Here is a 16,394-nt window from a genome sequence, read left to right as displayed (position 1 = left end):
CTTTTTTCAGCCAAATCAAGTTTCAGATGATAAAGCAGTGAGTGTAATACAGGGCTGTTATGGTTCTGCCTTTTTCCAAGTAATCTATGAGGATTATTCTTTGGGAATAAAAAAAAAAAAAAAATTGAGCGTCACCTTACCACCTGACAAAATGGTTTTGCCTTCTGCAGTGCACTTTCATCAGCCCTTTTCCATTGTTTTATCTGCCATGTTGACTGTGGTGTGTAACAATGGCTCCAGGTTTCATCAACAGTCACAAATAAGTGCAAGAAATCTTGCAGATTGTGATTAAACCTCAGTAGACATTGTGTAAAAATGTTGTGCCTTATGTGCTTTTGGTCAACTGTGAACAATTGTGCACCCACCTTCCATACAGCTTCTTCATAGCCAGTTCTCTGTGCAGGATATCATACACCCACTCAGTTGAGATGCCTACAGTCTTGGCAATCTCATAAATTTTTATTCATTGGTCTTGCATTAACATATCACGAATTTTGTCAGTGGTTTCCTTTGAGGTGATCTCTGTTACATGGTCAGAGCACACTTTGTTTTCAGTACTTGTCTGACCAAATTTAAAGTCATTAATCCAAAAGTAAATGGTCTTCAGTGATAAAACAGAGCTCACGTGAACTTCATCCAATTCTGTTTTGGTTTGTGTGGCAGTCCAACTCTTCAAATGAAAATGTTAAGTAACAACATAAAATGCTGTTTTCTCCATTTTCAGTTGCAGTCGATGCATTGACCAATTCCGATGCTGTGGCTTACCAGCCATAAAGGCACAACGAAAATATTCCATTCTTTCATTAAGATTTACCAGATTTATCAAACCACTCTTGTATAATTTTGTTTCACCACTGTTTTTATTTATTTTTTTATTTTAATGAAAGTATTAGAATTTTCCAAAGATACTGGTAATGTGCAAAGTGTACTGAGTACAACAGGACATACTATCTATTAAAATCTCCTTTTTCATGATCTGATAAGCATTTACCAGTTTGCTGTGATACATTTTTTATGAATTGCTTGTAGATTATGTAATTTTGTTTTTAGTGGTGTTTTCCCATTTCGGAATGAGATGAATGGCAGATGGCTGTAGTTTATATGTATCATGTTCAAAACATAGAAGATTTATTTAAAATTTCATAGATCTTGCACAGTTGGAAAAAAAATGTTACTCAAATGAATTTTTTTACTCAAATGAATTTTTACTCATTTGTATGAACAGTTATGTATACAAGCTGGGAACCCTTTTTGTAAACTCTCAACCAGACTTTTCTCTGTAATTTATCTTGTTATAGATTGTTATGCTAAGTGCTCAGTCTTCAGTAATGTATGTTTTGAGACTCTAAATTTATGATTGGTTGGTTGTCTAATCATCTGATGTGGCTGAGATTTTAAAAAGAAAGTTTCTTGGGTTTAAAAATATTGAAGACTGACCATAATGTTGTGACACTAGTTAGTTTCTTTATGGGCCTTGTTTTGAAAATTTTTATATTTCTGTATTTTGTTTGTTAGATAAATGACTAATATTTTTATTTTTTTTAAAGGAATACTTCCCACAGTTTAGCAATCAAATGAATTTCCTAAGTAATATGTGGATTGGTCATGCAATGACTGAAGCAAATGACATTGAATGTAATATTGTGAGCTACGAACTCCAGTTACGTTCCCTGTGTCTTGCGACATCACTTCTTCGGCAGTCTGAATCATCTATTGGGTGGATGTTGAGCTATGATGAAATAACAGTGCCAGCTCTACTGATAGCACTTTCGTGTCCTGTATCACTCATTCGAGTTGCTTCACTGGATTGTCTCTCTATTCTTGGAAAGTCATTTGGTGGTGCTCTCAGTGAGAGTAGCTATATTCACTTAGTGAATGAAATTCTTATACGGAAAGAAGAGATAATCTTGGATGCAGAGTAAGTAACTATGTTTAAGCTAGTTTGTGTTGTATGAGGATTGTAGATATGGTAAGACTTAATATGAAGAAAAGCAGACTTAAGGCATGAATCAGTTTCTAAGGTGATTGTATGTATATGTTGTTATTTCATGAATGCTGCATTGGAGGTTCCCCAAGGCAGCAGCTACATCATTCAGATTGTATGCAGGAGAACAGGAAACCTATTGAACTTGAGCTCGTGCCCAAACACACTCACTCACTCACTCACTCACTCACTCACTCACGTGGCCCTGATGAGACTAAGTATTGATTATGAATTATTGAAAGCAGTTGCGTGGCCTGAGGAAGATGACGGGGTAGGGGAGCATACACAATGCAAAGAGGGGTAGTGAGGCAGGTCTTTTGATAGGTGACTCAGTGGCTGCACAACAAGACAAACAGAGTTCAGAGGGTAGAGCATGTAAGAAAGATATTGAGTACCAGGTGTGGGGGAGGGGGCAGAATAATTCTCATATGGAAAGAAGAGATAATCTTGGATGCAGAGTAAATAACTACATTTAAGTTAGCATGTGGTGAATGAAGATTGTAGATGTGGTAAGACTAATATGAAAAAAAGCAGACTTAGGAATGAATCAGTGCCTAAGGTGATTGTGTGTTATTTCCTGGATACTGCAATGGAGATTCCCCAAGGCAGCTACATCATTCAGAGACACACTAGTGGCGAGAGGGAGAGGGAAGGGGGGGGGGGGGGGAGAGAGAGAGAGAGAGAGAGAGAGCAAGGAGGGGGGGGGGTAGGAAGAGTGGTGGGAGAAAGTGGGGAAAGGAGTGATGTGGACAGGAGAGACAAGGCAAAAGGTTAGGTGAGGCACTGGGAACAGGTTAGCAGAGATTTAGGGCGGGGGGATGGCAGGATTGCCAGATGTACTGGAGAGCCAATTCCCACCTGTGTAGTTCAGAGAAGCTTGTGCTGAAAGGGAGTATCCAAATGGAGCACATAGTGAAGCAACTGTTGAAGTCGTTTGTCTTGTGGTGTGCAGCAGTTTTTAGTTCGCCAAAGTCTGGTGATGGCCATTCGTGGGAGTAGACAGTTGCATTACTTGTTGTACCCACATACGAGGTGTGGCTATAAAATAATAAGACGGATGCTGTCACAGAGTAAGGACGCATGTGCCAAAGATGAAACAGGCAATAGCTGTGACGTGTGGACCTTCTCAGTCGAATGTGGCATCTTGTGTGTGTAGACAAAAGCAAAGTGTATGATGAAGGCTGTTTATCAAGCGAGTTTTCAAGTGGTTCGTGCAGTTACAAGATTGCTGAGAAGTTTTTGAAGACTACTCATGCCTGGGATGCCCTTCAACATTGAAAACAGATGAAAATATCAAAAATGTAGGTAATCTGATTAAGTCTGACCATGGGTTGAGTATTTGATTGATTGCTGAAAATTGACAAAGGATGTGCAAGGCAAATTTTACATAACCAGATTAACAAGTGAAAAGTTTGTTTAAAACTGGTGCCAAAAATTCTCACAATTGAACAAAAAGCAGCTCGTGGGAAGTGTTTATACTGACACTTTGAATACCATTGAAAATTTCTTGGAAAGAGTGGCAACATGCAACGAATCTTGGTTTTCATTATGGTCCAGAAACTAAGCACCGGTCCATGCCCAACTTCACTGAGAGTGATAAAAGCTCAAATGAGCAAATCTAAACACATCAAAAAAAGTTTTGCATCACCTCGGTTCCGGAAACTGTGCAGAAAATTGGAACAGAGATCAACATAAACATCATTTCTGTCCTTTTTATTGCTCATGAAAACCACACATTGCATGTTGTACCATCATACAGTGAGACCTTCAGAGGTGGTGGTCGAGATTACTGTACACACCGGTACACCCAGTAGCACGCCCTCTTGCATTTATGCATGCCTGTATTTGTCGTGGCATACTATCCACAAGTTCTTCAAGGCTTTGTTGATCCAGATTGTCCCACTCCTCAATGTTGGTTTGCCGTAGATCCCTCAGAGTAGTTGGTGGGTCACTTCGTCCATAAATAGCCATTTTCGATCTATCCCAGGCATGTTCGATACGGTTCATGTCTGGAAAATATGCTGGCCACTCTAGTCAAGCGATGTCATTATCCTGAAGAAAGTCATTCACAAGATGTGCATGATGGGGGCGCGAATTTTGCCCATGAAGATGAATGCCTCACCAATGTGCTGTGGTATGGTTGCACTATCGGTCGGAGGATGGCATTCAAGTATTGTACAGCTGTTACAGCCCCTGTTACGGCACCTTCCATGACCACCATGAGCATAAGTCGGCCCCACATAATGCCACCACAAAACAGCAGGTAACCTCCACCTTGCTGCACTTGCTGGACAGTGTGTCTCAAAACACATCTCCAACGATTGTCTGAAGGCATATGCGACACTCATCGATGAAGAGAATGTGATGCCAGTCCTGAGCAGTCCATTCGGATGTTGTTGGGCCCATCTGTACTGCGCTGCATGGTGTCATGGTTGCAAAGATGGACCTTGCCATGGACGTCGGGAGTGAAGATGTGCATCTTGCAGCCTATTGCGCACAATTTGAGTCATAACATGACATCCTGTGGCTGCACGAAAAGCATTGTTCCACATGGTGGCGTTGCTGTCAGGGTTTCCCACGAGCCACGAGTGGTAATCAACTGCAGTTGTTCACTCCAAGATGCCTGGACACTTCCCTTGTTGAGAGCCCTTCCTGGCCCAAAGTAACAATGCAGACGCAATCGAACTGCCCGTCTAGGCATGGTTGAACTACAGATAAGATGAGCCGTGTATCTCCTACCTGGTGGAATGACTGGAACCGATTGGCTGTCGGACCCCCTCTGCCTAATAGGTGCTGCTAATTCATGGTGGTTTATGTCTTTGGTCGGGTCTCGTGACATCTCTGAACAGTCAAAGTGACTGTGTCTGTGATACAATATCCACAGTCAATGTCTATCTTCAGGAGTTCTGGGAACTGGGGTGATGCAAAACTTTTTTGATGTGTGTAGATTCAGATCAATGATTTTTTTTCATTCTTTTCTTTTTTTAAAAAAAATTCATGAAATAGTGTATCTTCACTGGATTCCTGATGGTGACACTATTAACATTACAACCTTAAGGTTCTTGCTCAACTCTGTGAGAAAATAAGTAAAAAAACAACAGTGATTCCGGAAGAAAAAGTTACAGTTTCTGCATCAAGGCAATGCATTGACTCACACCACATTATCTGTTAAGAGATATCTAGCAAACTACAGCATCCCAGTGTTAGCTCATCCACCTTTTTCACCTGATCTAGCATTATGTGATTTTTATCTGTTCCTCAAGATCAAATCTGCATCAAAAGGAACAGGATTTCAGTCAGTTGAAGCAGTGAAAGAAAGTGGCAAACATCATGGAGGATCTCACAGAGGAAGACTTCCAGCACTGTTTCCATCCATGGAAAATTCACAAGGAGCATTGTGTTGATAGAGGAAGGGCCTAATTGAGGACAACAATAACTAAATATACACAACTGGCCATTACAATTGCTACACCACAAAGATGACGTGCTACAGACGCGAAATTTAACCAACAGGAAGAAGATGCTGTGATATGCAAATGATTAGCTTTTCAGAGCATTCACACAAGGTTGGCGCCTGTGGCGACACCTACAACGTGCTGACATAAGGAAAGTTTCCAACTGATTTCTCATACACAAACAGCAATTGACCGGTGTTGCCTGGTGAAACATTGTTGTGATGCCTCGTGTAAGGAGAAATGCGTACCATCATGTTTCAGACTTTGACAAAAGGTTGGATTGTCGCCTATCGCAATTGCAGTTTATTGTATCGTGACATTGCTGCTCGCGTTGGTTGAAATCCAATGACTGTTAGCAGAATATGGAATCGGTGGGTTCAGGAGGGTAATATGGAACTCTGTGCTGGATCCCAACGGCCTCGTATCACTAGCAGTCGAGATGACAGGCATCTAATCTACATGGCTTTAACAGATCATGCAGTCACGTCTCGATCACTGAGTCAACACATGGGGACGTTTGCAAGACAACAACAATCTGTATGAACAGTTCGACGACGTTTGCAGCAGCATGGACTGTCAGCTCGGAGACCATGGCTGTGGTTACCCTTGACGCTGCATCACAGACAGGAGCGCCTGCGATGGTGTACTCAACGACGAACCTGGGTGCACAAATGGCAAAACGTCATTTTTTCGGATGAATCCAGGTTCTGTTTACAGCATCATATGGTCGCATCCGTGTTAGGCGACATCGCGGTGAACGCTTATTGGAAGCATGTATTCGTCATCGCCATACTGGCATATCGCCTGGCGTGATAGTATGGGGTGCCATTGGTTACACGTCTCGGTCACCTCTTGTTTGCATTGACGACACTTTGAACAGTGGACGTTACATTTCAGATGTGTTACGACCCGTGGCTCTACCCTTTATTCGATCCCTGCGAAACCCTACATTTCAGCAGGATAATACACGACCGCATGTTGCAGATCCTGTACGGCCCTTTCTGGATACAGAAAATGTTTGACTGTTGCCCTGACCAGCACATTCTCCAGATATCTCACCAGTTGAAAACGTCTGGTCAATGGTGGCCAAGCAACTGGTTCGTTGCAATACGCCAGTCACTACTCTTGATGAACTGTGGTATCGTGTGGAAGCTGTATGGGCAGCTGTACCTGTACACGCCATCCAAGCTCTGTTTGAGTCAATGCCCAGGTGTATAAAGGCCGTTATTACGGCCAGAGGTGGTTGCTCTGGGTACTGATTTTTCAGGATCTAGGCACCCAAATTGCATGCGAATGTAATCACATGTCAGTTCTAGTATAATTTATTTGTCCAGTGTATACCCATTTATCATGTGCATTTCTTCTTGGTGTAGCAATTTTAATGGCCAGTAGTGTATATGTTGTTGACATAAATTTTTTACAGCAATAGTCCAGTTATTTTATAGCCATGCCTTGTAGAATGCTGTGAAGTAATTGTAGCATTTTTGTTAAATAACACGGGCTGCTTTTACACTTGGCCATGCCTTTCATGGGGTAGGATAGGCCAATGAGTGGACTGTGATAGGAGGTGGTCGGTGGGTAGTAATCAAAAACTTGTATTATTTGTTCGGGGAAATGCTGTCTGGTGCTTCAGTTATTGATGGTGAAAGTCAGTTACCAAATCCACCAATTATAATAGTGTGGGACGGCAGTCTTGCCACCTGGGAATGCCACATTGGCATTAGAAAGCAGGAATTGTTAAAATATACCGATAATCTTATCAGAGCCTTTATTGACAGATAATATCCTATCCAGCTCATTCATAGACAGATCCACTGTGTGCCATATCCTCCTCTGACATAAGTAAATGTGTGAACCAGTCACCACCCAGCACTCCTCTAATCACCCAGTGTTTCACTGGCCATGAAAAGCTCAGCCACATCCTTTACTAGAGCCACGATTACCCCTTGTTGTGTCCTGAGATGGGGGATATCCTACCCACATCACCCAAGTGTTGTCCTGCGACCCACCCAACCTATTGCATCCCTATTCCAATCTTCTTCCCAATCCTGCACCCCAAGAGTCATTCCCTTAGTCAGCCCAGGAACAAGACCTGACCTGCACACCCACCCAATATATACTACCTCAGTCTAATCACAGGGATTTATTACCCAATAAAAGGCAGATCACTTGTGAAAACAGCCAGCAGTCTGATTGGATTCCAGCCAGCAATTACACATAGCAGCAAAACTCTTAGCACCTCAACATAACAGATGGGTCGGTCATTGAAATATTGTGCATAAAATGGAAACAACTCAGCAGAACACCCGGAAGCATGCTATTGTTCTCCTTTTTTTTCTTTCTCTTTCTCACCTGCCATTTTCTTTGTACAATGGAACTGCTTACAAAGTCGTTATGAAATTAGAGGTCTCTTTCTTAATTTGTTTGTTTTGTCAGTACTAATCTGGTGTTATTTTTACAGTTAGAAAGGAAGCACTTTGCTCTTGTTGGGTTAGTCTTGATTTCTTACTTCCATATTATGAAACTGTTTGACAGTCCCACCTTGTATAAAAGAAATGAACACAAGGAGTGTTTGACATAACATGACTTTTGCCTAATACTTACCTAAGAAATCAACAAATTGCTGATTTATAGTGTTGAAAAAATAATTTTAGAACAACATTCAGTTGTTGATGTTTTACATGCTTTTAGAACTTAATTTTGTGCCACGGAATTGATTACTGAACATGAAAACAAAAATTAAACATGGTAGAAAGAGTTATTGAAAAGATAAGGATAAATACTTCTGAATTATGGACAAGTAGAAAAAGAATAAAAAATATAGTCGGGAAATAACTTAGATGGCAGTTTATGGTGGGTCCGGATGAGACGTTTAATGAAATATGATCACTGACATACATTTCATTTCTGAAAATACCCATGTACATCCAGCAACAGTCTCCACAATTAAGTATATGGGAATTTCAGTTTGTGCTCTTAATTGTAGCTATGCAGTGTATTTCAAATGTTTGCTAGTAAATTTAATGATTTATAAAATTTCCGGACACACTGAAAATAGCTGAATGGTTTACAGCCACAATAGTAGCAGTCTGGTTACAATTGATTTTCCGCAATTTTATGGATCAAGTAATACAAGATCTGAAAAGGGTAGATAGCTACTCATCGTGAAGATGACACATTGAGTTGCAGACAAAACTGTTGCACATTCAGCATTCGGCCAAAGCCTCTTCAGAATGAAACAAACACAGATTCACACAAGCAAGTACACCTCATGCACATGAGCATTTGGGCAAAGCCTCTTCAGAAAGGAAAACACACACACACACACACACACACACACACACACACACACACACACCCTTCTCACATGCAAGCACACCTCACGCACAGATGATCGCAATCTCCGTCCGCCAGAGATAACGATCATGTATGCGTGAGGTGTGCTTGCTTGTGTGTGTTCTTTCTGAAGAGGCTTTGACCAAAATCTCAATGTGTAACAGTCTTTTCATTGTGCCTGCCTGCAACTCAGCATGTCATCTTCACAGCGAGTAGCATTCTCTTCTTTCCATAACGTTGTTGATATTACAATCCAGACTTTCCATTGCTACACATCTAATCAGTAAAATTTATGAAGAATAGGGCATACTATGAAATTAATTAATTATCTTGCTCACTCTTATTTCGCTGTTCATATCCATGCTCTTGTGTTAACTCTATCCTTTCTGTATGGATAACTCCTACTGTGATGCGAAAATGACATATTGCAAGTTTTTTTTTTTTTTAAACAGTCTCCATGCTTCTTTTGTTTCTCATCTGAGTGTTAGAGCTTGAAAATACCATCAATTTCTTTGTCTTTCATGAGTAACTTTTCCACATGCACTTCAGTGAGCAGAGCAATTTTATTATATTCATAGTGTAAATTTTTCACTTGTTTTTAGTATGTTGCATGGTAATTGTTACTATGTTTTATAAATAGGGAATTTTATGGCAGTAGTTTATTTTACCAAGCTTGTTCCTGAATGACTAACAAGAACAGTTTAGAAGAAAATCACAGCTTTATTGAATTGCATTTATCCTTTCGTAGACAACTTCCAGTCATCATGTATGTGCTGCTGTCAACTGATCCAGAAGCACGAACTGTGGTGAGAGAAAAGAATAGAACTCACATGGATTCCATAAGAGAGGCCTTAGTGTCGTGTGCCACAATTGAAGAAAATCCAACATACATGGCAGCTGCCGTCTTGAAGATACTTTCGAATGTGTCATCATCAGTAAGTGTTTTGTATTGCAGTGTTCCTACTACTCACTTTATAGAGTGTCAGAAAAGTGTAGATGTTTGATTGAATGAGTAACAACTGTTGCAGCAGAATGTAAGTTATTGACACCAGTAGTTGAAACTGTTTTTGATAGCAGTTTGAATGTATTTTGAAGGGAAATTAATCCCCCCTCCCCCACCTCTCCCCCCTTCCATCCACCCCTTGCCCTCCCTCCATCCCTCACCCATGTTAAACGCATGTACTATAGACATTACCTAATTTCTTGGGAAAAGCAAATAAGTATGAAATTTCCAGAAATGGCTTATTGGCTTGCTTTTAAAGCTTGTAGTTTATTCTGCTTTGTTATATAATGCGTAGAGCATACAGAAATTAATTAGTAACATGTTCTCGATTATATATTGTCACAGAAGAAGCTGAGTAGCTCCGCGGTGTAGTGGTTATGATAATAAACTGTTGCAGGGAGGATCGTGAGTTCAAAACTCACCTGAACTGTACAATTTTAATTTTTTTATTTGGTTCGAGTACATTCAAGAAGTATCCACAAATGTGAAGAAACATTTTACTGGAAAGTTCTGTAGCTGTATATATACGGTATGTGTTTTGGCTGGAGGCAGTTCGCTCCACTCTCCTGTATGTGCAAGTGCTGATTAAACCTTTGTTAAGTGAAGTTAGTGTTCGTCATTCATCTAATTACACCTTCTTCTACGTGACATTATTCTGGTGGAGACGCTGGGTGTTGGAACTTGTGATAGCGCACATTAGCGACGACACAATTTCTCTCATCAGGCCACGACATTTACATGGCGAGAAATCCGAGTTTGAGCCATATCAACAGATCACAATCTATCGGAGACAGAAGACGAAGAGGACGTTACGATGACAGCAGCTGTGTGCCACCACATGAAGACATCCTTCCGGGTTCTCCGGTGATGGTGGCCAAGATCCAAACAAGTGGCTGAAGGTATATGAGTGTATTGCCAAATTTAACAAATAGGATGACACCGTGTGTTTGGCTGAAGTATTTTTCTACTTGGAGGGTGCTGCCAAGCAATGGTATGAGAACAACGAGGAGAAGTTCACAAACTGGGAAGTATTCCAGGTGGAACTGTGCAAGTATTTCGGCATCACGACGACAGAAGTGCAAGGCTGAAGATGAATTAAAATTCAGGACACAGTGTCCAGGGGAAACTGCAGCATCCTACATTGAAGACATCTTGGAGCTGTGTAAAATAGTGGATCCTAGAATGAAGGAGGAAGACAAGGTTGCACATCTCATGAAGGGTGTTGCTGAGGACACGTATCAAGCCCTACTCTTGAAGGAGGTTTCAACAGTTGACGACTTCATAAAATGGTGCCAGTATATTGAGACAATGCATTAAAAAAGAATTACATGCAAGAAGTTTGAACGGCCTCCAAACGTCGTATCGATGTCTGTGTTGGAGGAAGCAACTAATTTCACAAGTGTTCTTCTTCAGATAGTGAGAGAGGAAGATCAGAAGGCACTTGGATTGCATGGCGAGCAAAAAACTGAGACACTTCAAGAGGTCATAAGGGAAGAAGTGGCACAGACATTTAACCCAATCTTTCATCCTTCATTTCCCTTTAAAACGGTGAAAAAGTAGAGATCCAGGTGAAGTTACGTTCCTACAATGCCGCATGAGGAACCTGTTTGGGCAGCAAGGAAGACTGACGTCTGGAGGACCCAGGATAACCAACCAGTATGTTTCCACTGTGGATGACCGGTACATGTGGTGCGCTATTGTCGAGAAAGGCGGCCAATATTTGATGACGCCTATGCCAGAAGACACCAGACCGATCTTAGCCGACACCAACTCCAGGACGACAAAGATAAACAAGAAGATATGGGTGCAGGACGACATAGGTTACCATCGCCGCAAGCTAGCCGCTGCAGGGAACGTTCCCCAACATGCCGATCAAGGTGTCCAACACTGTTTAGAAGCTCCAGCTGATCACCTAGCCGCCGCAACCTGGAAAACTAAAGGGTGCGACCTTCCTTGGAGGTGAGGTCGCCGAAGAGAAAAATCGTTGGCCGTCGATCACTAAAAAAATTATAGGAAACTACGTCAATATCCTCATGGATGGCCGACCAGCCCAAGCTCTTGCAGACTCTGGAGCATCATATTCAGTCATTTCGGAGAAGTACCATCGCCAATTGCAGATAACCGTATTAGTCGACAACAAAACGTCTCTGCTGAAGGTGGCTAATGGCAAATACGTAAAATCTACAGGAAGATGTACCATTCGTGTGGGTATAAGTGGCCATTCACAGCCCTTATAATTCATCATCTTACAGGAGTGTAGTCATGACATCATTCTCGGATGGGACTTTTTGAAAGCTTCTCAGGCAATTACAGATTGTGGTTGCTCGAAGATTATGCTAGACGAGATGAGATACTGTGGACAGGAAGATGCGAATCCGAGTGTGGAGACTATGTGTGCTGGGCAAAGTGATCATTCCTACAGGCAGCACTAGAAAGGTAACTGTCACATGTCATGCTGTGCATCATCCATTAATTGAATGACAGCTGAGTGTCATAGAAACCTCCCATGCCAATTCTGTGGGCGAAATTAGTGCTACCACTATGGGACAAGATCTTCTAGCTCGACTATCACCAGATCTCACTAAGGAACAACAGAGAAGCTACTTGCCATTCTTCAAGAGTTCTCTGAATGCTTCAATCCACAGGTGAAGAGCAAATTAGACAAATCGACTGTGAAGCACCGGATTAGCACTGGAGACCATCAACCAATAAGCCAGAGAGCATACCGTGTGCCAGCAACAGAACATCGAATAATTCATGACGAGGTAGAGAAAATGATGAAGAATGACATCATTCAGCCTTCGCAGAGCCCATGGCCGTCACCCGTGGTCGTCGTCAGGAAGAAGGATGGCAGTTGGCGCTTTTGTGTTGATTACATGATGATTAATAAGATAACTAAAAAGAGCGTTTACCATCTTCCATGAATTGACGATACACTAGATTGTCTGAAGGGAGTTAAGCTTTTGTCAACCATAGACATGTACTCGGGATACTGGCAAATTGAAGTAGATGAGGCTGATCGTGAGAAAACTGCATTCATCACCCCTGAGGGCCCGTATGAGTTTAAGGTAATGCCGTTTGGTTTGTGTAATGCACCAGCAACTTTTGAATGGATGATGGATAATCTTCTAAGGCACCTGAAATGAATATTGTGTCTTTGTTATTTAGATGACATTATAGTGGTCTCAGAGACATTTGATGAACACGTAAAAAGACTGAGGGCCGTTCTTAAGTGTCTCCAACGAGGTGGACTGAAACTTTATCGAGGAAAGTGTCTCTTTGGAGCAAAAGAAATCAAAATACTTTGACACCTTGTGTCAAATGAAGATGTGCGGCCAGACCCAGAAAAGGTGAGATCTATAACAGAATTTCCGATTCCTAAAAGTATTAGAGATGTGAGAAGCTTCCCTGGATTATGTTCTTATTACCTTCGTTTTATCAAAGACTTTTGTATCAAATCCAGGCCACTCCAAAAGTTGTTAAAAGCCGATGCTAAATTTATCTTGGGTGGTGCTCAACAAGATTCTTTCGATGTGCTGTGAAAAGCTCTGACGACTGACCCTGTACTTGCTCTGTATGATGAGAGAGCACCTACAGAACTACACACAGATGCCAGTGGGTATAAAGGATTGGTGCTGTTCTGGTGCAAATTTCGGATGGAAAAGAGAAGGTTATAGCCGATGCTTCTAGGACACTTACAAAAGTTGAGAGAAACTACTCAACTGCAGGAAGAGAATGTCTTTGTGTGATCTGGGCCATGTGCAAATTTCGACAATATCTCTATGGAAGGCCAGTTGTTACAGACCATCATTCACTTTGTTGGTTGACAGGTCTTAAGGATCCAACAGGATGACTCGCCAGGTGGACACTACGTCTTCAAGAGTTTAACATTACCATAGTGTACAAAAGTGGAAGAAAACACCAAGATGCCGACTGTCTCTCAAGAAACCCTGTGCAAGACCATCAAGACTTTGATGAAGATAGTGACTGTCTCGCTGCACTCCAGGATCTCTCTGCTGAGCATAAGAAGGATGCTAAGATATCTCAAATTATGCTTGCCTTAAATTGGTCAGAGGATGTGAAAGGACAATTTAAGGTAGTTAATGGATTACTTTGCAGGAAAAACTTTGGTCCGTTTTGCAAGAGGTGGCTACCAGTGATTCCTAAACAGATGCGCTTAGATGTTCTACAGAAATTCCATGACACACCTAAGGCTGGACGTTTAGGATTTATTAAGACATACGTTAGGATCCGCAAGAGATTTTTCTGGCCAGGTTTATTTAGGAGTGTCCATAACTATGTGTCGCACTGTCGAGAGTGCCAGAGGAGAAAGGCAGTTCCTCAGAAACCACCTGGCCAACTCATACCAATTCCACCAGCCGAAACGCCTTTCCGAGGTGTTGGGATTGACCACCTCGGACAATTTCCAACATCTGCTAGTGGCAATAGATGGATTATTGTTTGCACTGATTACCTGACATGCTATGCCATTACAAAAGCCGTGAAAACAGCCGAAGCATTCGAGGTAGCCAAACTCATTGTGGAAGACATTGTCTTAAAACACGGTGCCCCAAGGTTGTTAATTACAGATCGAGGGAAAGTTTTTCAATTGAATCTTGTGACAGAGATAAACCGTCGGTGCAACATTACTCATCACTTGATGACTGCCTACCATCCACAAACTAATGGGCTTACTGGACTCTTCAATAAGACCTTGACCGACATGCTATCAATGTTCATCAATTTTGAGCACAGCAACTAGGATGAGGTGCTACCTTTCATGATGTTTGCCTGCAACACCGCCAAACAAGACACCACAGGATTTACGCCATTTTTCCTGGTGCCTGGGCAAGAGGCGACTACGACGATGGACACTATGTTTCCATTACATCCTGATGACATGGACGACGACTACATCAGCCAGAGGTCAGGAAGCTCGACAGTTAGCTCGATTCCGCACGCTGCAGGCTCAAGAAAACAATCGCCGAAGGTATGACGCGAGCCACCGCCCTGTTGTCTAACAGCCTGGATCTTCACTCCTGTTCGGAAGTTTGGTCTTTCTGAGAAGCTCCTCAGGCGCTACTTTGGACCTTACAAGGTTGTACAAGAGTTGTCTGATGTTACTTATGAAGTTGAAGTTTTCGACCCTGACACAAGACGACGAAAGATCAGAGATACGGTCCACGTCCTTCGAATGAAGCTTATAAGGATCCTGCAACCCAGGGTAAATTCGAAGCTCCAGCGACAGGCAACAAGCGGAAAGGTGATGAAGAGTGTAGCGGCAAAGGAAATTCTAGGAAGATCTCCGCCAGGGCGAACATCAGTCATTGGGAGTCTGAGTATGCAGGACTGATGACTCGTTTCTAGACTAGGAGGACGTAACACCGAGATGCTTTTCTCTTAAGGAGGGAGCAATGTCGCAGAAGAAGCTGAGTAGCACAGTCACCATGGTGTAGTGGTTATGACACTAGACTGTTACAAAACTGTGTTCAAAACTCACCTGAACTGTAAAATTTTAATTTCTAGATTCGCTTTGAGTACATTCTAGAAGTATCCACAAATGTCAAGAATCATTGTACTGGAATGTTTTGTAACCGTATATATATTGTAAGTGTTCTGGCCAAAGGCAGTTCGCTCCGCACTCCTGTATGTGCAAGTGCTGAATAAACCCTCGTTAAGTGAAGTTAGTGTTCGTCATTCATCTAATTACACCTTCTTTTACGTGACAATATTATGAGAAGGAAAGTTAGCACTCACCACATATCGGAGATGCTGAGTTGCAGATAGGCACAACGAAAAGACTCTCACAATTAAAGCTTTCAGCCATTAAGGCCATTGACAATGCTAGACACACATACAGGTGCGCGCGCGTACACACACACGCACACACACACACACACACACACACACACACACACACACACACACACAAATAAATTCAACGCGCACACACACATGGCTTCAGTCTCAGGCAACTGAAACCACTCTGCGAACAGCAGCACCAGTGCATGAGAGGAGTATTGACTGGGTGGTGGTAAGGAGGAGGCTTGTGGTGGGGAAGGGAAGGGATAGGATGGTGGGCATGGCGGATAGTAAAGTGCTGTAGATCAGATGGAGAGCAAGGGAGAGGTGGGGAAGGGGGGGGGGAGTAGTGGAAAAGGAGAGAGATAAAAGGGAAGAGGCTGGATGGGTGAGGACGGTGGTTAACGAAGGTTGAGGCCAGCAAGAGGGTTATAGGAATGTAGGATGTATTGCAGGGAAAGTTCCCACCTGCGCAATACACAAAAGCTTGTGTTGGTGGGAAGGATCCATATGACACAGGCTGTGAAAAGTAATTGAAATTAAGAATATCATGTTGGGCAGCGTGTTCAGCAACAGGGTGATCTACTTGTTTCTTGGCCACAGTTTGTCGATGGCCATTCATGAATACAGACAGCTTGTTGGTTGTGATGCCTATATAGAATGTAGCACAGTGGTTGCAGCTTAGCTTGTAGACCACATGACTGGTTTCACAGATAGAATGCCTATAATGGGATAGATGATGATAGTGACCGGACTGGAGTAGGTGGTGGTGGGAGGATGTATGGGACAGGTCTTGTATCTAGGTCTATTATAG

At 42.2% G+C, this 16,394-nt stretch overlaps 1 protein-coding gene across 1 annotated transcript in view; it reads left to right on the top strand.

The window, feature by feature from the left end:
- Positions 1-16,394, top strand: part of LOC126263641 (HEAT repeat-containing protein 1) — a 291,901-nt gene that overhangs the window by 107,697 nt on the left and 167,810 nt on the right. The window contains exons 9-10 of the mRNA XM_049960733.1: positions 1,548-1,918; positions 9,524-9,710. Coding sequence (XP_049816690.1) covers positions 1,548-1,918; positions 9,524-9,710 — 558 coding nt within the window. The remainder of the gene's footprint in view (positions 1-1,547; positions 1,919-9,523; positions 9,711-16,394) is intronic.

The sequence above is a fragment of the Schistocerca nitens genome, chromosome 6 (genome assembly GCF_023898315.1).
Source record: "Schistocerca nitens isolate TAMUIC-IGC-003100 chromosome 6, iqSchNite1.1, whole genome shotgun sequence".
NCBI classification, from domain to species: Eukaryota; Metazoa; Arthropoda; class Insecta; order Orthoptera; family Acrididae; genus Schistocerca; species Schistocerca nitens.
Note: the sequence above shows the minus strand (reverse complement) of the source record. Positions and strands in the feature narration are given on the sequence as shown.